At 39.5% G+C, this 23,467-nt stretch overlaps 1 protein-coding gene across 1 annotated transcript; it reads left to right on the top strand.

The window, feature by feature from the left end:
* The first annotated feature begins 4,634 nt into the window (after positions 1 to 4,634).
* On the top strand, positions 4,635 to 21,545 carry clnk (cytokine dependent hematopoietic cell linker). The gene is made up of 16 exons (XM_079671336.1): positions 4,635 to 4,842; positions 8,495 to 8,548; positions 9,880 to 10,045; positions 11,367 to 11,419; positions 11,515 to 11,557; positions 12,156 to 12,235; positions 12,352 to 12,362; positions 12,443 to 12,526; positions 13,303 to 13,324; positions 18,714 to 18,732; positions 18,810 to 18,894; positions 18,977 to 18,993; positions 19,069 to 19,163; positions 19,747 to 19,824; positions 19,904 to 20,059; positions 20,145 to 21,545. The coding sequence occupies exons 2-16, from the start codon at positions 8,546 to 8,548 to the stop codon at positions 20,295 to 20,297; spliced, it is 1,065 nt and encodes a 354-aa protein (XP_079527462.1). The 5' UTR covers positions 4,635 to 4,842; positions 8,495 to 8,545; the 3' UTR covers positions 20,298 to 21,545.
* Positions 21,546 to 23,467: the final 1,922 nt, after the last annotated feature.

The raw sequence follows: 23,467 nt of genomic DNA, 5'->3' as shown, positions 1-23,467 counted from the left end.
AGAAAATACTTTGCATTATGCTCAATTTCAGGTTTCATAATTGTATTTTGTGCCTCTACTGTGACATGTTTTCATGTTTTAATGCTCAAAAAGTGCTTGATTTTTCTCATACTGCCTCTTTTCACCCTCCGTCTGAAACCAGAGCCCGGTCTGCTCTGATTTAAAACACTACAAGTATGACATGTATTCAAGTGTTCTTCAAAAATACAAGGTAACATGGTTTGTGTTCTTGTATTAAAGATATATATAAATATAATATTCATTTTTCGTAGAGTATTCTTTAAAGGGGACCTATTACGCAAAATCCACTTTTTCTTGTCTTTTATACATAAACATGTGTCCCCTCTGTGTAAAGAGATTCTGAAAGTTTCAGCAAAAAAGATTCTCTCTCAAAAAAATAAAAGAAAAACCTGTCTGATAAAATGTTGGCAACTTTATGATGTCATAACGATTTTTTGGGTTGTGTAACCATTAGCCAATCACCAACCAATGTAACCCCCCCCCCCCCCCCCCACCTTATCACCTGAATCTCCTCCTAGAGCACCATTTTGTTCTTTTTAACCAAATATCTCTCAGAGGGGCGTGGGGAGTGGCTCCTTATTTAGTTTGGTATTTCGAGGCAATTCACTTAAGAGACATGTTTTGTATATATCTGAGACCTATAATAAAGTAATGAAAAACAGTATAATAGGGGACCTTTAAATACATTACCTTCAAAGGCAGATCAGTCATTCTGGACATTTTTCACAGTCTGAAAGCGTTCACATTTGCCTACATGTTACCTAAATGCTTTCTCTCTGAGTACACATATATTTTTTTTCTTCCTTTCAAACCTTCCCATGTTCATTTCAAGCTGATGGACCATTCTTTACTAAGTTCACAAAGCCATGACACATTGCTGCAGTATCAGATCAGGTATCTTCCTCTATAAGGATAATATTTCATGTACAGGACAATCGTTTTCTAGTCAACTTCAGCGGTAAGCCGCCGCCGTCGCTGGTCTCTGTCCATCCATCATCTCCTGACCTTCAGCTCTGCGCCCTGACGCTGCCCGGGGCACAAGGGGAGTGACTAATGTCGTCTCAGCCACCACCTCCCCTGATATCCGTCCAGTATTATCCGACCCCGGCGTCTACAGATTTCTATCTCTGCTCCCAGCTTTAATTATTCACGCTGCTGAATCACACTCACCAGAGATAGCCAGACTGGCCAAACTGCCAGCCCTCTCCCTCTCTCTGATCCTATCTATCTGGCTGTATGACACTATCTCATCTTTCTCTTTTATACTGTAGATTAGATGTGACAACTGCAGAGCTCGCTGTGACCAAGTGTACAGTCTAAGCCAACAAAAGACGGACTGTGATGAACGGTACAAGTTCAGTTCTCAGAAGTTGAAAGTACACATATAGTCAGCGAAATACACAACAACCTGAAATGATGTTAAGGTTTTGTCTTTATATATATATTTATATATATATATATATTTATATTTATGTATATATATATTATGTATATGTGCTGCTATTCTCATATTTGAGCAATTATCACATTTTTAAACGTACATACAGTTCAATACCACATACAATGCAATGCAATTTTTGGGGAAACTATCTTGCCCAAGGACATTACATGTTAACTGCAGGTGCTGCTGATCCTCCAGTTGGTAGATACTCCTGAGCCACAACCCCCTTGCTACCTATCAGACCAAATAGCATTAGTGTTGAATTTGCACTTCACCAAGAATAGGCTTTTAAACCAAAAAATTGTCAACTGTAGCCTAAAGCACAAACAATTGATTTCTTCTCCAAAAAGCTTGAAGTAGACGTTACTCTGTTTTTTGATTATTTTTTAAGGAGACACTTCCCTCAGGCCGAACTGTACTTTGTGTTTGGATGTACTTCATAAATGGATACCAGACAGAAAGATGGTGCCTATTCAGTTCAATGAGAATTGTTGCATGGAACATAACATACCCCAAAAAAGTTTCCCAGCTTCAGGGTATATTTCTTGGTTATGCGTCCCTCTAAATATGTACACTAGAGTTTCCAGCCCAAGAGTTCCTGCCTCTCCAATAGACTTCACAATATGATGCAACACATATTTATTTATCCAATCATACATTCATGGTGCAAACTAGTCTTTGTTAGCATGAAAAGTAATTTTGTGCCAAACGTAGTTAACAATGTATAAAATCTTGCAAAGTGCATGAAAGGTGTTCATTTGTATAGAAAATATTGGCCAGCATTTACCGTCACTTTGTGTTTCTGTGTTTTGGACAGCCTTTATGAAAAGACTATTGCAGCTGTGCACGTATGTTAACCTTGTATCTGATGTGGTTTATCAAGAATACACGTATCCTTCCTGGGGAGCGAGGAGTTCAACATCACCACTTTTACTTAAGTGAGATGCCCTGTGAACGCCTGAAGGACTTGTGAAAATCTGAAATGTTGGTCACACACACCCTCACATGCACACACACCTCATCCATATTATTCAACCTCTGTGTTCTTCGCCCCCCAGGCTGGGAATCTGGATCTTATTTCTTTGTGACAGGTCCAGGACAGAGGAAGGGAGGTCGGCTCATTTTTTGGCTGCTGGGAGGAGGACGAGGGGGGGGTCGAGGACACAGGATGAGCTGCTAGATTGACAGGCCGATGGGGCTGCCGCTGGGGGCCGAGGTGTAGAGACGTTCGGGGAGTTGGCGTTTGCGGCTCAAAAGATAAGCATCAGTGAGAATATGAGAGGCTAGATGGTAATCTTTCACAGGAAGTCAGGCTATACCATTGCAGAAGAAACCACAGGAGAGAGGCTGACCTTGTGCGCCGGTGCTCTGCTGCATAGCCAGGCCTTCGAGCCGCTGCAGACAGGAAGGTACTCTGTGGTACAGCGCTGTTTTAAAACAAGAGTCCGCTCTAGAGTTGAACAAAAGTTACCAAACTCTTTGTATGATCACTGCACAATTTCAATCTTTAGTTTGGGGAAGAGTTGCACATCTTTTATCACCAACATTACCAGGGTTGAAAACTATGTACTGTAGATTTGAGGAAGATAGACAGATGACAGCATACAGGTAGACTGGAAACAATGTGATAGAGTGAGAGCGCGGTGTGACGAGCGACAAAGGTCTAACGGCCGGGAATCAAACCCCCGGACATTGTGGTTTTAAGCGCTGTAACCGTTGCATTACCATATTGCTCTGTAGTTTATGTAATACAAACTTAAAACTGCTGTAATATAATGAGCTGGAAAATGAAAAGAGTTTGGTTTCTATTTCTTTAGGTCTGTTCCTCTGCCTCTGTAAGTATTTATGATTCTGTTTCTGATTTGTCACTTCCAGTAAAGTATTTTGACCCATTGTCAAACAAACTAAGGTTCCCCAATATCTATCTATTTTTGGCAATTAAAATAATGTAATTTATATAATACTGACCAAAATATATAAGAGAAATATGGCAAAATAGTACAAAATATGCCTGATACAGTTTACCGTCCAACTTCCTGGTGCAACATTGACCTTGCTGTAGTTTCCTTAAAGTGGTACAACATGTACGAAATGGTCTTATTGCTGATGTTTTTTGCCCTGCTGGACCTATTTTTCTAACTTCAAACCGCAATGTTTTCAGGAAAGTTACCAAAAATATATTTTCTTCCCTTAGAGTTAGAGCATAAACTTCAAAAACAAGAACTTTCAACAAAAAAAATATTATTAGAAAAAAAGAAACTCTTCAAGGTCACAGTTTTTTTAAAGGTGGGAGAATGTGGCTTTGAAGCAGATTATCCGTCGTATAATTTTCAAGGAATTAATTTGTCCTTTTTATCTCTACATACTATCAGTGTACCTTGTTCACTGGTTAATAAATACCCAGCTGAATAGGGGATGATAACATTTGGTAAGCGTGATTCAGCAAATGTTTCTGCCTCATTTCAGTTGTTATAAAACTATTAATAGCTTGAGTTAATTGCAACTTAATGTGTTGATTTTGTTCCATTTGTTAGGCCGACTGCTGGTATACATCCATGTTGTAACTGGACATTAATTCATCTGAATGCTTGAAAAAGTTTTGATTTCCTCTCTAATGCGTTGACGCTCTTAACTGAAATTATTACACCAAAATGAAATATCAATAGGTTAAGCTTGAATACAATATTGTCACAAATTATAATGTGGGTTCCCCTTCTTGTTTGATATAGAAATGAAGCCAGGAGATTTTATGAGAAGAGTAAATGTCACCCTGCTTCCTTCTGCACTCGGCAGAGGAGATGTTGAAATGTCACCGTGTTCATGTTCAAATTATGAAAAATACCGCTAAAAATAGCAGATTCATTTGACACGGATTCATTGAACAAATGGTCTGAGCCTAGTTTTCAGGTATAGTATTCAGAGCTTGCACATTTAAACTCTCAAAATTGTCAACGCTACATGAAAGAAGCTTACAAAGGAAACGACAAGGCTTAGACTGTTGAGCAAAACCACAAAGTATTTTATACATATCAATAGGTTCATACAGCAAAGCTACAAATATCACAAAACATTTTTGAATCAGACCATAAATGCACAATGAAAATAAGCCCCCCGCTGACAAAGCTTTTATTGTCTAAACAGCAGTGAAGACCTCAGGTTATAGGCCAGTTATTCACCACACAGGAAGTCCTTTGAGTTCCTGCAGTGGGCTGCCTAACTCTGACACTCGACTTGAAGCAGCCCAGGTGTTCTTGTTTGTTTGAGGGGAAATAAAACAGCAGGCTATCTATTTCTGTAACCAAATACTCTTCACCAAAGAGGGAGATATCTCTGGATACCCACTGAGGCAGGTGTGCTTGTTTTAAAAGTCTTCTGAAAAGGTAAGTTACTGCTGTTTTTGTGAGTGTGTAGAAAAGCCGAACAATCTTGATCTGTTTAAAAGAAAAGATGAAGGAAGTATGGAAGAATAAAGCAGAGACACTGTTTGAAATCATTTTGCAAGAATACTGCTTTGGTTTAACATTATTTTTAGATTAATACATGAGCTTCCGTCATCTCATTGACTCCGGCTAATAGGTAATATTTTCAGTTTGGTTGGTTTCATTTGTCTGTTTGTCAGCATGATTATGCAAAGTGCAATAATATGGCTTAAAATGCCAAAAAAAGTTGAAAGTAATTGCTGTAATTACACGTTACAATGATTATACATTTAAACTACCTTGATTTCACTCTTAATACAAGCTTTGAAAATATTACTGCAGTAACTAAATGTAAAGAAATTGAAACATTGTGTACTTTATGCTAGGGGTGCATACCGGTTCCCGGTATTACCGAAATACAGGTTACTGGCGGCTACGGTATACCATACCGAAATCAGATCCGGTTTTCGATACTTTTTAAATTCTTTTAATTCTTTTTTTTAAATATAAAAGTGAGGCGTAATATCCTTAAACTCACGCCCAAACCGTCGGAATTACGAAGTCAATTTCGCCGTGAAACTCCGCAAAAGAGTCACTCTAAAGTGTGGCTGCATATGACTGCCAGTCTGAATGGTGGGGTCTGTAACCACTGCAAGAAGTTTATTTCTGGGAAAGGTGGCAACCTCCAACCAATGCTATCTTGTATGGCAACCAAGTACCTTGTGTTCAGGGAAGCAGCGTGCCAAGCGAGAGAGTGTTCAGTTCAGCAGGTGATATTCTACGCTGTGAAAAGGCCCGTTTGGATCCAGAGAGCAGATATGCTCATCTTCTTGAAGATGAATTCACTAAACGGAACTGTGATGGGATTTGTTTTCTTTCATCAGGCAAATGTTGATTTTAATGATGCTATTTGTTTTATGTGCATTGGCGAGATCTCATGATCCTTTATGTGTTCTCTGGTCAGTCGAATCTCAGGTTCAATATTGATTATACTGGTGCTATTTTCTTTTTCCATTGACAAGATGTACTATTCACGCCTGATGGTTGATATAACTGATATTGCAGAATCTGTTTTCTTCATAGATAACGTGGTTTTCATTTTTTGTTCAGTACTAAAAGGTCCAAGTCCCACAATTGAATTGAATATTAATTTGACATGTTAACTATCATAATGCGCTTCATGGGAGTAATTGCGATATGTATCGGTTGAGTATCGGTATCGTTCAGTGGTATCGGTATCGTAAAAAAGTCAACGATATGCAACCCTACTTTACGCCAAAGAACAACCAAAAAAAACACGTATTGTCATTCATTTGCCAAAACGATTAGATCTGAAGTAGATGCACAAATATAAAACAAAGACCCTGTATTGGCTTTAAAATAACAGTTTTAATACTGTACTCCAACAAACCTCACTAACACAGGAAAATCATTTTAAGGCAGATGCTATTTACTGCCCGGGTGAAAATAGTGAACAATGCTATTTACACCCGGGTTACTACAGTGAACAATACGATTTGCACCCACGTGACTATAGTGAACAATGCTATTTACACCCGGGTTACTACAATGAACAATACGATTTGCACCCAGACGGAGCTCCTTCTCGCTCTCTGCAGTTTATACTTTGTGAAAAGCCAGGTCACAAATACATCAGTAGCCTGCTGGTTTGAGTTGCTACAAATCCTCTGCACCCAATTTCCATGGAGCAGGAGTTTACTCTCCAGAGTAACTGCTCAACCTCAGATGCTTGCTCCAAGTACACTGAACAAAAATATAAACGCAACCCTTTTGTTTTTGCTCCCATTTTTCATGAGATGAACTCAAAGATCAAAAACATTTTCCACATACACAAAATAACCATTTCTCTCAAATATTGTTCACAAATCTGAAAAAATCTGTGATATTGAGCACTTCTCCTTTGCCAAGATAATCCATCCCACCTCACAGGTGTGGCATATCAAGATGCTGATTAGACAGCATGATTATTGCACAGGTGTGCCTTAGGCTGGCCACAATAAAAGGCCACTCTGAAACGTGCATTTTTGCTTTATTGGGGGGGTCTGGGGGGGAAAACCAGTCAGTATCTGGTGTGAGGGTTAGGGTTAGGGTTAAGGTTAGGGTTAGGGTTAGGGTTAGGGTAATGTTGTGAATCGAGTGGCCCATGGTGGTGGCGGGGTTATGGTATGGGCAGGCGTATGTTATGGACGATGAACACAGGCCACTCGATTCACAACATTACCCTAACCCTAACCCTAACCCTCACACCAGATACTGAGTGGTTTTCGGACCCCCCCAGACCCCCCCAATAAAGCAAAACTGCACGTTTCAGAGTGGCCTTTTATTGTGGCCAGCCTAAGGCAAACCTGTGCAATAATTATGCTGTCTAATCAGCATCTTGATATGCCACACCTGTGAGGTGGGATGGATTATCTCGGCAAAGGAGAAGTGCTCACTATCACAGATTTTTTCAGATTTGTGAACAATATTTGAGAGAAATGGTTATTTTGTGTATGTAGAAAATGTTTTAGATCTTTGAGTTCATCTCATGAAAAATGGGAGCAAAAACAAAAGTGTTGCATTTATATTTTTGTTCAGTATATCTAATCTCCTTCTTTCATACATCTCATCCAACACTACTTCCCATGGCTCAGTGAGCTGAAAAGCAGACAGACAGCCCGCTGAGTGTTGGACCACACCGCCAAATCCAATACTGAGTTAGACTCTGCCTTTCAGGACTGTGAGACTGTAATGTCTCCTGGCATTATCACAATCCCTGGGCCTCGCTTAAATGTCCCAACTTCTATTCTTGGTACATTTCCTTCCTGCTTCCTGTTTTGTTTCCCTTAAAGCCTTCAAATATAAAACCATGTCAATCAAAGAGTGATTGATTGGACCTGACCTTGTGTTTCTCAGAAAAACATGATTTAAAATAGATAATATGTCTTTAAAAGCTCGCAAATGGAAAATGTGTGACAAAGGTCCAAATATCGGTTTCATCCCTCTTTGCGCCATATGTATTCAGATAAACATTGGTAAAATCATCACTGATACTCTTGACGTTAAAATAATCTTATAAGAATACTGGGTCATTTACAATAATCCCAAAATGTTAAATCCGCCTAAATCTTGCATTAGTGCAAAATGTAATTCTTCAAAGGTCGAATTTTTCTTTTCTATTCTTCTTATTATTTTATTTATATTTTTTTAATTGGTTCATCCACATTTTTGAAAGTAAAACCTTTGTGTTCTTCCTTAATAAAGGTAAATACGGATTTGGTTTTGTTTTATTTGTATGTTACCAAGCAGGATCTGTTCTTGTGTTAAGAAATAACAACATATCGACGCGTTTCAAAATGAATTCAGTTTAATATTCTTTCCAGTGAATTTTTAAACTATAACTCAGATCAAGAAACGAAGGAGGGGGGGGGGGGGGGGGGGGGGGTAGGGAGAACAGTGAGGGGCCACTAGCAGCTTTGTTTAGTTTGAATAAAGACCTTTTTCTTTTGCATATGAAACTGTTGAGGAAGAAAAGTGTGAGGACAAATTGTGTTGGAAGGCCACATCCTTTAGCAGAACAGCAAACTAATGATGTTTTTCATTACTGTTTCAGCCCCTCGTTAGCTGCAGAGAGAGAGGTACCAGCCATGAGTCTGCTGTGATAATGGTGAGTTATGGCGCCCTACAGCGTTTCCCCGATGGTTATACATGAACGTTCCCAGGGGGCTTCGGGAGCCTGCAGCTCCCCTGTGTAATTACCTTTTAGCACAAAAGGAGGAAAGAGTGAAATTCTGCTCTGCCATTGTTAGTGCACAGCAAGAGCAACACAGAGCAAACCATTACTATGATTCATAACTGTTCTTTTTGGTTGCATTAATATTAATTGTAAAGTTAAAATACTTTTTCCTCTTTTTAATCTCACTGATTAATAAAATAAGTATCTCGTTTTCTCAAGAAAGCTCATTAGTGTAATAATATTACAATTTCATTTGAGGGAGTCATTTGAATACATCTAAAAAATAAGAAACTAAATTGACATCTTTCAAGTTGATTATTAGGGTTAGGTTTATTAATATCATTATTGAGGTTTTGGATATGCATGTTTTCTGTAAACTGGGAAATACTAATAGCTTTTAAATTGTAAACTTAAAAACAACCTGTGCTTGATTTAAAAGATACATCTCCACCATTTGTGCACATACAATAGCGTGGTTATCGAATGACTCCTTGTCTTCAAAATGAACTATAAATACAAAAGTAAGCTCTCTGGGTTCATCATTAAAGAGGAAAAAGGGAACCTGGGCTCCCAAAGAGAGACATTTCTTGCCTTTAGGGACACATTAGTGGTGACACTGCACCTGCCGGACAAAAACATCAATTTCCTCTCTGCAGAATCCAATCTGGACTCTCCTCTTCCTTACAAAAGAGCCATTTCTGATGTGAAGCACATTGCTTTTAGTGAAAATTGAATGAGAGAAGCATGCGCCGACTGATAACATATTCATCCTAATCTCAAATGTTTCCTAGCACAAAAATATCCTCACAATGCATCATATCTCATTAATTAGAAGAAAAAGAAAATGCTTGTTATGTAGCCTTTCAACAATGTGTCATAAACTGTCGCTTTTTCTGCCACTGGCTGTAAATGTATGTGTGTGTCTGTGTGAGTGGAAAGTGTGAATACTTAAAAAGGAAATCGCTTGGAGACAAGCAGTGGGTTATGTTGCAACACCTCATTGTAGCTTCCTGTGCTTATCAGTGGTGTAGGCGAGTTCAGGATCTAACTGTCCACTATAGATTATGTTACTGGTTGATGTAATAAGGAAGACTCACATGTATTGAATTCATTGGTGTATTTGCAGAATAAGACCTTCCTTGTCCTAAATCTTATCAATGCAGTCATATATGTGTTAGGTGCTTGTTGTTAAAGGATTAAGATAACGTTTTTGTATGCACTCTTAGTATCTGACATTTAAAACTGCAATTCTCTCTACACAGGATCGCAACAGGAAAGGCAAAAACAGAAATCAAAGATCAAAGATCAAAGATGGTTACTCGAATAGCGTCCTGGAGCATGAGTACCACATGGCGGATGACCATGAGGAAATGCTGAATGTGTGCATACTTCCTGCAAGACCCATAGATGCTGAGAGAGAGTATGCAGGTAGAGAAAAAAACAATGACTCTTCGTTCACTTTCACACAGCTATTTGTTACAGCACAGGTTAAAGTTACGTAGATTTAGTATGGGTTAAGCTTTGTTTAGTCCTCCTCACAAATGTCTAGCATTAGTTTTGTTTCTGTTTTGTTGCCTTGTCTTTGTGAAGCTTGCTGAACAACAGTAAAACAAAGAACTGCCGTCTTGGTTGCACTGCAGGCTGAGCATTTATATTCATATGTAGGAGGGAATCTGACCTTTAAAAGGAATAGTTCAACCTCAAACACATATATACATTACACACCCTGTGTTGCCTTGAATTCTAGAAAAAACTTCCACAACAAACTAAAATGCAGAAAACAAAGAAAAGTCTGGATGAAATTAAGCACCTCTACTTCTTAAAGACATACACTTGTGCTCAAAATCTGTACACATTTGATGTAGTTTTGCTGTTGTTTAACACAGCCCTAATTTACCTACACTCATCTGGACTTTCCTTCATTTTTTACATCTTTGTTCACCGTGGAGGCTTGCTAGAAAAAAAAACTTTTATCAAGAATTCAAGGTTAAGTAACTGATACACAAATGGACATTTTGTGGGTGAAATATTCCTATTATATTTGTCACTACCCATCTTAATCATTCATACATTATTCATTAAATGTATAAAACACAATACATACATGAAAAGGTTCATAAACCTACATCCAAAAACCTCCGAATAAACCTGGTACAAAACTTCAACTTAAAGAGAGCTTGTGTTACAGTGAGCACAATGAAAGTGAGTTAGTTTAACTTTCCCCTCAGAAAAGTTCTGGTGAACACTATTAAATCGAAGCTCAGTGAAGTTCAGGCACCAAAATAAAACAGCTACACCACAAACTGTTGTGTGTGAGAGAGGGAGGGAGAGAGATGGAGCTCATGCTGAGTGATCATGATCTGCCAGTGGGTCTCCAGAGCCATCTGTTGGCTGAGGCAGACTGCGGGAGGTTACAATTATCTAGGAGCCGAAGGGAGAGAGAGAGAAGCGTGTAGTGTGAAGAGACTCCCTTTACTGTCCTGCATGGTTGTGGCCCACAGCCAGGAGCTTCACAGCTGCACGTCTACAACTTTATACTGAATATGGCTTTTAAATTTGTTCACACTTGGGGTGTTCTCCCTCTGTAATCAATACAGTCTGCTGCTGCAGTGTGCTGCTGGGACCGGCAAGCTACAACGATTATACAAACGCATGAAGTTGTTGTTGTTTAAACTGCCAACTAACACTGAAAATTATCTTTACCGTCACTGAATAAAAGAAAAGCATCACAACTTATTTTGCTTTCAAGACAGGGCTTTTCCAAGGTCAACATCGGCCCAGAGTCTTTCATCCCTCTCAAGTGTAAGCTTTCTGTTTTTATTTTTAAATTAAGTTTCCATTACGGTTTTAATGCTGTAAGTGTATGCTTATATTTTATGTTCTCTCCACTCCATCAGGCTAACTCTAACAGCCTCCCAAGAGACTTCTCACTAACTTCAGGTAGCGTGACAAAACTACAGCATCTGAATTTTGATTTCAGTGGGGAGTAGCTAATGGAGGCTAACATTAGCTGCTTTTAGCAACTTTATGACATTTCACTACTTGGCCAGATGCTGCTGCTACTCAGCGACTGTATGCATTGTCACTAAACATGCGTTGTTCAAGTTTAACATTGCATTTGTAGATTCTATACATTGGCCTAGTTTTTAAAAACAACACATTACAATTACAAAGCATTGCTGGTGGTCTAACTGCTAACCGATTAAGCACACACTAGCTAGCATGTTATAATTCTCTGTGCGGCACTTATTCATAACGCCAAGGTTGTTAGCCACATCTACACATTATTATCTAATAGCCAGGTATTGTACGCATCATGAAAAGGCTATGTTAATACCATAAAGTGTAAAAAAAAAAGTTTATACATGGTCCTTTGACCACCCTACTGGCTACATTTCAAGATTTTCAAGATATATATATATTTTTTTAATCTTGACATGTAGCCTATAGGGTGGTCTAAAGGCCCAGAGGCCCAGTTTACATATGTCGGAAGCCCCCCTGCCATAAATAACACATTTTCTGTGCTTCTAAAACCAAGGGCCTGCTGTAAATAGAGCCCTGAAGCCAGGCAGAAGAAAAAAAGTTAGGAAGTTACCGCCTGTGCAGCCAGAAGACCAGGTAAACACCTGCATATATAATTAACCCTGTTTTCTTTTCAAATGTGTCATATAAATCATGTTGGTTTGCAAGGGATATAATACTGATGAATTTTCCCCTTTTTTCTAATATCACAGCACTCACACAGGTAATACACTCCACTACTATAGAAGCTGTTAATTTTGGGGTTAATGAATGGACTTACAGCTGATGTGTGTGTTCTTCCAGGCGCTCTCCTTCGCCTCCAGCGGTGATCACAGAGTTAGTGAGTCACCTGCCGGAGCTGACTGTACACGATTCCAGCCGCAGAGAGTGAGTATATGCAGTAGTGGGTTTTTTGTTGCAGGAAGCACACAGATAAACCCCCAGCTGTTGCTGTTTTATAACGCTGCTATTGACTTTGACCCCACACAACCTTTTCCTCTGTGAGGACGGAGGGAAGTGAGAGAAGGTCCTCTTAGTTTTACAGTTCCTACAGTGTGGCAGTGACACCCTCTGCTGGTTAGAAGACACAAGTGCCAACAGTAACTACCACATTGAAGATCTGAATTTGGACTATTGGCTTTATTCATAAAGAACTGTCAATTCTGTAAAAATTGAAATCAAATTAAATCAAATTAAATTCAGATAAATTCCTTTCCCTTATTTTCTTACTTAAAGAAAAACTTATTTTTTTCGGAGAATCTTTAAAGGTAGGATAAGGTAATTCACTTCAGAAACACTTTTTGTTATATTCCATGGAATTCTCTTAGCATCCCGATAGCAATGAATATATTAAATGCTTTGACAATAAATATATACAAATATTTTATCTGTGGAAGCCGTGGCGCTGTAAAAAGCAAGTCCAATTATCTGCAGATAACTGGATGGCCTACCTGCCTGTCAGCATTCCATCTCGTACACAAACTTATCTCGTGCCCTCATTCGTTCTTGTGTGTTTGAGGAGGGTCTCTGTAAGGAAGTCTGAAGGAAGGGGCACATTTTTTTCGGTTGTGTACTTTCAAATTGTAGCTGGTTTCTCCATGCTTACCTATACCCTACCTTTAATGTGATAACATTTTATAAATAATGTCCCTTTTTCTTTTCAGTCGACAAAGAGAAACTAAAAAGGTAAGTACTTGTGAAGCAGGATTGTGTATTTTTGTATGTATTTTTTATTGGTTCTCTTAAGTATGTGCCTTTTATTTTTCTATTGTATGTTTAATGTTATACCCTATGTCTTGTCGTGCAGTTTACTACAGTGAAGCCAAGTAATAAATAAAACAGAGCAAGTTGTTATTGTCGTGTTCTTTTATTCCAGGAAAGACAAACAACTTCTAAATTCTACTATTTTTTAAAAGAGAGCAAAAGATATATTCACTCACTTGGCCAAGGACTCCGTCAGGCAGTGGCGTAACTATCGACGGTGCAGCCGGAGCAACTAACAGGGGCGGACTGGGGTAAAAAGTGGCCCGGGGATTAATTGACAGACAGGCCCACTTAATGCGCGGCATGTATCGGCCGGCCGGCGACGAAAGTATGTTACTTAACAAAAAAGCCTATGCATGTAATGTTATTTCGGACCATTATTCATATAGTAATCACATTACCTGAGCCCTTGAGTTGCCTAGAGCAAAGTAGTTACAGCATATATTGAGTGATTTTAATGTTAACAGATCATTGATGCAATAACATTTTGACCCAATTTGCCTGACTTGACGCATGGAATAAAACATGGGCGTAGGAAGCATCCTCAATGTGGGTGAGACAATTTAACAGGGGGTGTGGGCAGGTGGTGGACCTCACCTCCTCTTGGGGGGTCCGGGGGCAAGCTCCCCCGGGAGAATTTTTTTTAAAGATCCCATATCATGGTCATTTCCACTGATCATAATTCCATTGTGGAGGTCTACTAGAATAGATTTATATTGTGCAATTTTCCAAAATCACTTTGGTTTCTCATACAGCATCTCTGTAAACTACGTGTATTCACTGAATTTCCCTCTCTGCCTTTATCGGCTCGTTGTAGCTCCAGCCCCGACCCTCCCTGTGAGCAGTGTGCTCTGATTGGTTGGGAGTCTCGGGACGTTGTGAATAGCGCTGAGCACTGTGGAGGTGTGGTTTCCTTGTTTAGCGATACACAGCGAAACACAGCCAAACTCACCCTGAGCACACACAAAGTCACAGCCGAAGTAAAAACAATAAGTGTGGCTTTATATTGAGTATGAAAAAGGTTGATAAACGCTGTGAGAATGGGTCTGCACTGCAGAGAGAATTTCGCCGCGATCCCAACTGTCTGTTATCAGCCTGCAGCCAGGGAGGAGAGATCAGCAGAGCTGCATGCACTGAGTGTGTGTGTGAGGAAGTCCGTGGATTGGTCAATTTGGACCAATCAGCGGGGGCTTAACGTAACGGCTTCGCGGACGTAACGTAAAGGCTCCACGGATTGGTCCATTTGGTTCCGGGTAACGCATGAGTTACCCGGAAGAATCAATGGCAGTGACGTATCTCCAACGAGGCGTTTTGGGGAGGTATTTTCTGTGTTAGAGTTTTACTCGCTACAGGGTGTACTTTGAGGGTTTTGACTCAGCAGACCGTTTACATGCATAAAAACCTTCATAACACACAAGGGGACGGGTAATAACCGGAAAAGCATGTTGAAGTTAAATGCATCAATCTGGTGCACTTTGAGAGCAAAATTGGGGACTAAATCTATGGCAGTCAGTAGGGGCTTGGACTGTGAGCCGTAGGGTCCCCGGTTCAAGTCCCCGACCAGACCTACATTTGGAGTGTGGACTTCTACTTGGAGAGGTCCCAGTTCACCTCCTGCCCTGCCGTGGTGCCCTTGAGCAAGGCACCGGACATCCCCCTTCCCCCCTCACTCCCATTGCTCCCCGGGCGCTGTGCAATAGCTGCCCACTGCTCCTAGTACTAGACTCCTGGTACTAGAATGGGTTAAAAGCAGAGAACACATTTCACTGTGTGTGCTGTGTGCTCTGCATGTGTGACCATTAAAGAGGGTTTCATCCCTCCCAATTCTTCTTCTTCAACACCCATATAAAACAGAACTGTAAACAGATTTACTTTTTCTTTCAACATTTATTTTAACAGCAAGTGGAGGCAAAAGTGACTGCACCCAAAATAATAAACCTGCTAACTAACTAGCATGTGGGCAACACGTTCTTCTCCACAGCCGCGCAACCTCTGAGTCAGACATCACTTCCCCCTTTTCTATCCTACGGGTACAGCCGTACAGCCACTCCCCCTGAACCCCGTTTCCCTGCTAACCCCCTCCCCTATGCAAGCCCCTCCCTCTGAACTCAGGGCTCGCTACAATACTGTAGACTGTTGGGGCAGAACCTCTGCTCCGCGCCGTTCCTATATGAGCGGGTTCTCAAAAGAAGGAAAAATGCAAAGCAGCCAAGATAAGGGTTAAACAATAATCTGCTTTAATGGCAAAAACATACAAATACATCACCTAATCACGAAGCACTCTGCAGAGTACTCCGAGCTCAGGTTCTACCACCGTGTGAGACACGTCAGGAACGGCAAGTCAAAAACAAGAGCGCCGATCTTCAAAATGATCACAACATTTATACACAGGTGGGGAGGAGTTTCGCGCGTGTGTGTGTTTGTCCCTCTGCCCTCAGGCAGATCCCCCAATCAATGATTGGGAGTCATGACAGAGGACTCTTTGACAGGACACATACTCATTCCCCCTAAACATCTTCAACACACACAAACATCGTATCATGTATCTTATCACACAACAGTCACCTGTTTTTCTCTATGAAAGGCATATTTGTAAATATCCAAACGCCATCGTCCCATGACAGTCACCACATCAGTCAACCAACATAAGTTAATTGTTCTTGTGGCTTAATGGCTTCCCTGAACTTCCCTTCACCCCAAAGTCAGCTTACTAGGAATGAATACATTTGATTGTTAAGCTCAAAAGGACGTTTATCTCGTTTACTGCTGGGTGACCCAAGTCTCAAGGCCTCTTTTGGGGTCTGTAAGAGATAAATCATTAATTCTACAAGACTTTAACGGCCTTTTATCTGAAAATGTATCTGGGAATTCCCCTGTTGATTGCAAGGACTATTGATAATTAACAGAGAGACCATAGCCGTGGGAACATGTTTCAAATGGGGGGTGCTGTGGGGATGACACCAGGGCTGGTTCTGACCAATGTGCTGCCCTAAAGGCAAGATTTTAGCTGGCAATGAAAAACCTCTACAAAAGACCAATACATTACAAAAAGAGAAACATATTGACATGGTGGACAGCTTATATAAAAAGGCTTCAAATGTATTTAGTATTATAACATGTTTTAATTGGGGGGTGGACTTCACATCCTCTAGGGGGGGTCCGGGGGTGTCCCCCCGGGAAGATATTTTTAACATTTTAAAGTAAAATGCTTCAATCTGGTGCACTTTGAGCGCCCAATTACAGAGACCTGATCTAGGGGGTACAACTCTAAAACACCCATATGCAAAAGATCGGTTTGCATTTTATTAATCAAATAAGTATGTGAACTTTTCCAATAACCTACCATAGCCAATAACAAATAAATGTAACTTATTTTATTTTTGTTGTTCATTCATATCTTATTTTACCAGTTAACATTTATTTATTTATGCATATTTTTAAATCTCTCCAGTTTTAAACGATATTTTTGGTTTACTGTCCTATAGTATACATTGGAATGATTTCAAACCTGTTTTTATTTATCCTAATAATTATAAAGGTGTGCCTTGGAAATATTTGTTTACATAATTGTGATCAATACGTTTGAGACTCACTGAGATAAATTATACTAAAGTGAATTATCTAAACTCTCAGAGTCCTTTACCTCACTGAGCCTCTCAGTCTGACAGGACAGAGCTCTCCCTCCACATTATTGTAGAAACAGCTTCTTATATCCGTTAGCGCAACCGAAGCTAACAACAATCCCCGCCGGTACCGGTGCACCCCCTCTCTCTATCTCTCTCACGCTGGCTGTGAGCTGCGGGCGCCTGAAGCCAACATCCCCCACTTTTATCACTACAGCGCCCATCGTACAGGGCAAATGAAAAATGTAACTGGGGTGAAAAGGGTGTTATCTTTACTTAATTATGAATGTTGTTACATCAAGGCTGAAAATTCTTTTTTTTGGTATTATATTAGTATTATATCTTGTAGAAGTGCAGATCCCCTGTCATCCACCAGGGGGTGCTGCAGCACCCTCAGCACCCCTACTTCCCACGGCCCTGAGAGAGACCCTAGGGGCCTCTTCTTGGTATCTGCTAGGCAGAAGTCACTCAATGCAGAAATCACAAGTTTAACACACATTCTATATAAGGTGACATTAAAATGAATATACCAGATTGAACTTTCCTGCCATAACACTTTACTTTAATCCTTTAAATAATTCAAATAATACTTCAATACACAAACTATAAAAAAGCGCCTTTACGCTTTGGAGCTGGTTTATCCATCTGTAAGCAACTGCCAGCTAGGTCTCTCAGTCACTCACTCCTGATCGTTCACTGCGCAGTGACAGCTGCTACGGGCCTGATGTGTGAAAGTGAAACTATCTGATAGATAGAATATAGATAGCCTATCAAAATGGCCCAGCCCAGCCCTGTGGGCCACACCCCTGGGCCGGAACACTTACAAATGTGGGCCGGTAGGATTAAGGTAAGCAAAAAAAAAAAAAGGGAGTGGCCGGAACACTTACAAATGGCCCACACACACAACACCGGCCCACCGGGGAAACTCCCGGGGCCAATCACAACCTTGTTACGCCACTGCCGTCAGGTCATAGAAATCACAGACAGCAGAGCTGTAATCTGTAACTCTATTTCCGGCATAAAGCCTTGAACCTCGTGCGCACATACATTTTATTATTCAGGGCGCTGCCCGTACATTTACTTCTGGTTGAGGCCAGAAGGGGAGGTTTATACTTTGGCCTCCCTTGTTGGTGCAGACTTAGACAAAGTCTCTCGGCAACACAAACTCCAATCAGCATTCGGCCGGCCTGTGAAGATTCCCTCCTTACTCTAGTTGCTATCCTACGTAATTAGTTTTACTGAAGCTGCTTTGCAATAGATATTGGGAATCTTCCATTATTCTAGTACCCAGTTATGCGTGGGTGAGGAGCACACACACTGTTCAAGGCCAGGGCGATCTCCTGTTTACAATAACTCTTTGTCTCTACAGTGTCTTTACCTGGTCTTTGCAACATTTCTAATGCAAGCTAAAACTTTCTTCTATGACTATTCCCTTTGTTTCGTATCCAACCCATCAGAACCTGGGATTGGTGATTGTGTCTATTTATTCCATAGTCATAGCAACATCTCATGAGCACAATAAGCATATAATGTAATAATAAGAATCAACCTTGTAATGTTATATAATAGACTCCACATTATCTACTTGCATATTGGTTTAAAATCAATAGCCCTTTCAGAAATTGTTTTTACTTACTATCCTGCAACATTGTTTTTAAACCTAATTTTCTTTGTATTTCTTCTACCAGGCAGAATTCAGTGGCAAAGGTAAGAGCTTAATGATTGTGAATGTAAACATTTGAGTGAAATGCAACTTTAATATTAATGATGTTGAATATATTTAGGTCTACAGAGTGCTGAACATGTTTCAACACTTCATACCAATCACAGACATTCTCTGGATTTGGACACCCATGATTTAGAAACAAGGTGGGACATTAATTTCTGAAGCTTGTTAGGACACATTTGTAATTTGTCTCAAGTTTGATTTATGCCTTCTTCTTTTGTTTAGGTCCCAACTAAGTATAGGTAAGTAGTGTTATATATCATCAATATAATGTTAAATGTAATTATAAAATAAGTCAATATTATTGTTTACTAAAGAAAGGGTGCCATCAAAACGTCTTCACCATGAGTGGCCTCAAACTAAAGAAGACTTTAACCAACATGACTTTGTTCCCATGGAAAAGCCTCAACAGGTACAGTTGCTGCTACTAAATAAAGAATTAGTATTATTCTTTCTCTAAAGTCTGTGATATCTAGTTGAGGAAAGGATATTTACCTTAGTACAATTTTTATGTACTTATACTTAAGTGTTTTACCTCCCTGTACATCTTTGACGGATGTATATACTTTAAATTTGCATTTTTAGAGTATTAATACAACATATACATATATTATGATAAGCTACAAAATAAAGTTCTGTCATTTTTAAAACATTAGATTTACACTTTTACTTATTGTACCTTAAGTATACTTTAATGCATTTTATTTTGTACCTTCACCGAATTGTTTTCAATGCTGTACTTGTTTGCAATTTCTTTTTACATATTAACAAAATACTTATAATACAAATTTGTATATTCATTATTGGTAAATCGTCCATTCTGCATTATGAGTATTTTCACTTTAACTAATCTCAAGGGATTGGATAAGACCTTTACAGTTAGTTTCCCCATAGAAATTAAATAATAGAATATTACTTTTCTATGATTTTGACCATGTATTGTTGCTAATTTAAATTATCTAAATATTTCTTCCCCCACTGATAATATTTGGCAGACCTACTGTGAAGATGACTGGTACATTGGGACTTGTACTCGAGCAGATGCTGAGCACGCCTTACACCTGGTGAACAAGGTAATTTAAAACCTCTTATATGACATTATCTTATAATTGAATTAGTCTAAATCGAATATTCTCTTGTTACTCACACTAGGACGGGGCATTTTTGGTACGAGACTGCTCCATTAACTCCAACAGTGAGCCCTTGGTGTTGGCTATGTATCATGGCAAGAAGGTTTATAATGTAAAGATCCGGTTTATAGAGAGCACCAGCAAGTACGCGCTGGGAAGAGGACATCGATCAAATGATGTGAGTGGAAAAACTCTAAAAGACAAAGTTAAACAAGCCTTATCTTCATCATATTTAATCTACCTAACATCTTATTTCTCCTCAGATGTTTGACTCTGTAGCAGAAATCATAAAGTTTCATTCCATATTCCCAGTAATACTCATCAGTGGGAGAAATATTCCCAGAAGCAAGTGTCCAGAAAACTGTGTGCTGACGTATCCAGTAACCAGGAGTGATGTTGAGCAGCTGCTGCAATAACACATGGAGCTTTCCTGCCAAAATAAAACCGTTCAATCACATCTGGTTGTAACCCATAACATCCACTGCAGTTCATCGTGAGCATGTTAGGAAAGCGTTGACAGTGTATACGAATTGTGAAAGATGTGTCAATTAAAAACAATGTTTTATCGAAGTCTGAAACTGATCAATAGTTTTCATGATCAAATTGTTGTTTGTTTTTTATTGTGTTCATTTACTAGTCAAAAAACACAAATGTAAAATGTATACTTTACAATGATACCAAACAGAGAGAAGTACAAATCTAATATATGAAACTGAAAAGCTTATATTTGACGTTTTTGCTTCAACATTTCTGAACAATTGATTGATTGAAGATCTCTCAGGTCTTCTGGAACGGGTCTGCTCTCGGTTCCAAGAGTAAGAACAAAACATGGAAAAGCAGCGTATCTATTATGCCCCCCACAATCTGGAACAGACTGCCTGCACGTCCGCAGAAACTCTTACTATTTTAAAATCGAGACTGAAAACATATATTTTTGCCGCTGCTTTTAATTTAAAGTGGACCTATCATGCTATATTTGAATAATATAGTGGACCATGCACATTTATACTTTTTATTTTTCAAGATACCAAACAGATCATACATTTTAGCCATTCCTCATTTCGCTCAATTTAACACTGTCTTTTCATGGGCTGATTCTGTGAGAACAGCACCATCTACAGGCCTGGCATATGTACTACAGCGTCTCCAGCGCTTTCAAACGGCAATGTCCGTGGCTGTCTCCTCCTGATTGGTGGAGTTGGCCCAATAGCCGTAGCGCCACTTCTGTGACGTCATAGAAGTGTTCAAATCTGGATCAGTCTGTATCAGATCCGTTGCAGCCCCTTTTTAAGAGATTTGGGTATGGAGGAAAATAGAGGGGGTTGTGTTTTCTGACACTTGGTGAGTTCCCTGGAACACCGGGGGCACATATTCATGTATCAAAGACGTACAAAAGTGCATTTTGCCTGATAGTTCTGCTTTTAATTTAACTGCTAATATTCACACTGCAGTTTGCTTTTTATTCATGTATTGTATAACTGTTGTGTTTATCCTATTATCTTTGCATTTTAAATGACTGTTGTAAAATGCCATTATATAATGCGTTTTTACTGTAGCCTATTTATTCTTAAATGTCTTTTATTTTATTTTGTAAAGCACATTGAATTGTCGCGTACTGAAAGGTGCTATATAAATAAACTTGCCTTGCCTTGATTACCAAAACAGTTCAAAATGTATTATCTCTTAATATGTCAAATTAGTAAGATTTAAGCTTCCAGATACAAATTATAGCTTGATAAATCAAAAATGTTTTGATAGGGATAAACCGTGGTGAAAGGTTGATAATTTCATTTATTCAAATACTGTAGTTAAGAACAATGTTGAGGTATTTTACTTGAGTATTTAATGTTTTATAGCACATTTTGTCAGAGAATCTTGCATATCGATTCCTAAGTGACTTAACAGATAAAGATTTAAAATATGGATCAATACAATAAGATCTTATAAGTACATTTATAAGTACATTTCCCAGCAGTATATAAAGTAATTAAAATTAGCTCCACCATAAAGTGACAAACATATTAACGCATCAATAATTCAGTGGACTATTCTCTAGTCTACATCATGACAACTTTTACTTCTGATACTTTCAGTAAAGTTTGATGTTAATACTTTTGTACATATTTACTGCAGGTACTTCTACATGTAAAAGAGAGGCTGAGAGTCTCTGAGTGCGTTAGAGATCAGTAGTAAGATTCATCCCGCTTCCATCACATTAGTATGCATAGAAAGTGACAGGTGCTGTGACAGGTCACACCTCTACCTACTTATGCTAATGAGCTAAGTCCCGCCTCCCCTTTGTTCGAGGTGTGAGATCTCAAGTAGGTGTGATATCCCAAGTAGGTGTGAGATCAGTCGATAGGAGGGGATTGATGTGTATTCACAGGTATGAAAAGCCCCCACTGTTGCGCCTTATGGTGTATCATAAAAAATGTTTCAATCACATTAGTATGCATAAAAAGTGACAGGTGGGCCCGCCCCCCAAGTCTATTAAAACAAAAATGCCGCTTCCATCACATTAGTATGCATAAAAGTGACAGAAGGGCCCACCCCAATTATGTGATGTCAGAAGACCGAGGGGGTGGAGTGAGATTAAAAAAAAAAAAACCCCGTGCAGATAAAAAGCCAGTCATTTCCAATCATCAAGTCATCTTTCCAAAAAGAAAAAATGGCCAAGAGACGCCTCGATATGGGTTTAATCAGCGAGACGCCTGTGACAACTTACCGCCATCCGTCCGGAGCGCCAATCAAGAAACGGATGCAGTATCTGTGCCGGGTTCAAACACCTCCGGTCGAAGATCTTGAAGAGAAATGGCTTCTGGAAAATGAACATGTTTGGGGATACGTATTCAACTATATGGCGAATGAACTGCATTTCTACAATCTGAAGAATGGAGAAACGTATGGACCCCACAGTGTTAAAGCGACGTTGACCTCAACAGATTGGGCTGTGTTAACTCTGGTGTCTTCCAGAGATCTCCACGCAACCATTGTATCGGAAGAAGTAGTGCATCAAGAAAATACTGTGAAACCAGCGGCGTACAAGATATTTGCAACAAAAAGCAAAGAAACGCAAACAAAAAGCGAGATCAGAGAAGAGTTTTCACCATTACCCCCCAATGTGGAGGAAGAAGAAGGAAATATCCCCCCGCCGCCAGAAGTGAAAAGAGTCCTGACAAGCACCGTCTGGGAAACTAAAAGCGGACCATCTGGGCGATGGTATTACCGCGCAAGCCGTTTGCTGACGCAGGGGGGAGGGGTTCTCTCTAAAACACAGTGTCCTGCCATCTCTCTCTGTTTCTGCTGATGTGTAAAATATACAAAATAACGTTTTATATACTTACTCTCTTGTTAAAAGGTGATGAAGTTTGTAGCGTAAGCCAGCAATCAGTGTTCTAGTTTTAAGGATCGAAGGATCCAATGTATTTTTAAATGGAGCAGAAATAGAACTAGTCTCCCAGTGCAAGTATCTTGAACAGGGAGTGTCATATTGGACTCGCACTTGACTTTTTAAAGTATCCAGAAAGTATCCAATACCATGAAATTCAACTTGCAACATTTTAAACAAATTAAACCTTTTTCTGAA

Source organism: Notothenia rossii (assembly GCF_949606895.1).
Source record: "Notothenia rossii genome assembly, chromosome: 3".
NCBI classification, from domain to species: Eukaryota; Metazoa; Chordata; class Actinopteri; order Perciformes; family Nototheniidae; genus Notothenia; species Notothenia rossii.
Note: the sequence above shows the minus strand (reverse complement) of the source record. Positions and strands in the feature narration are given on the sequence as shown.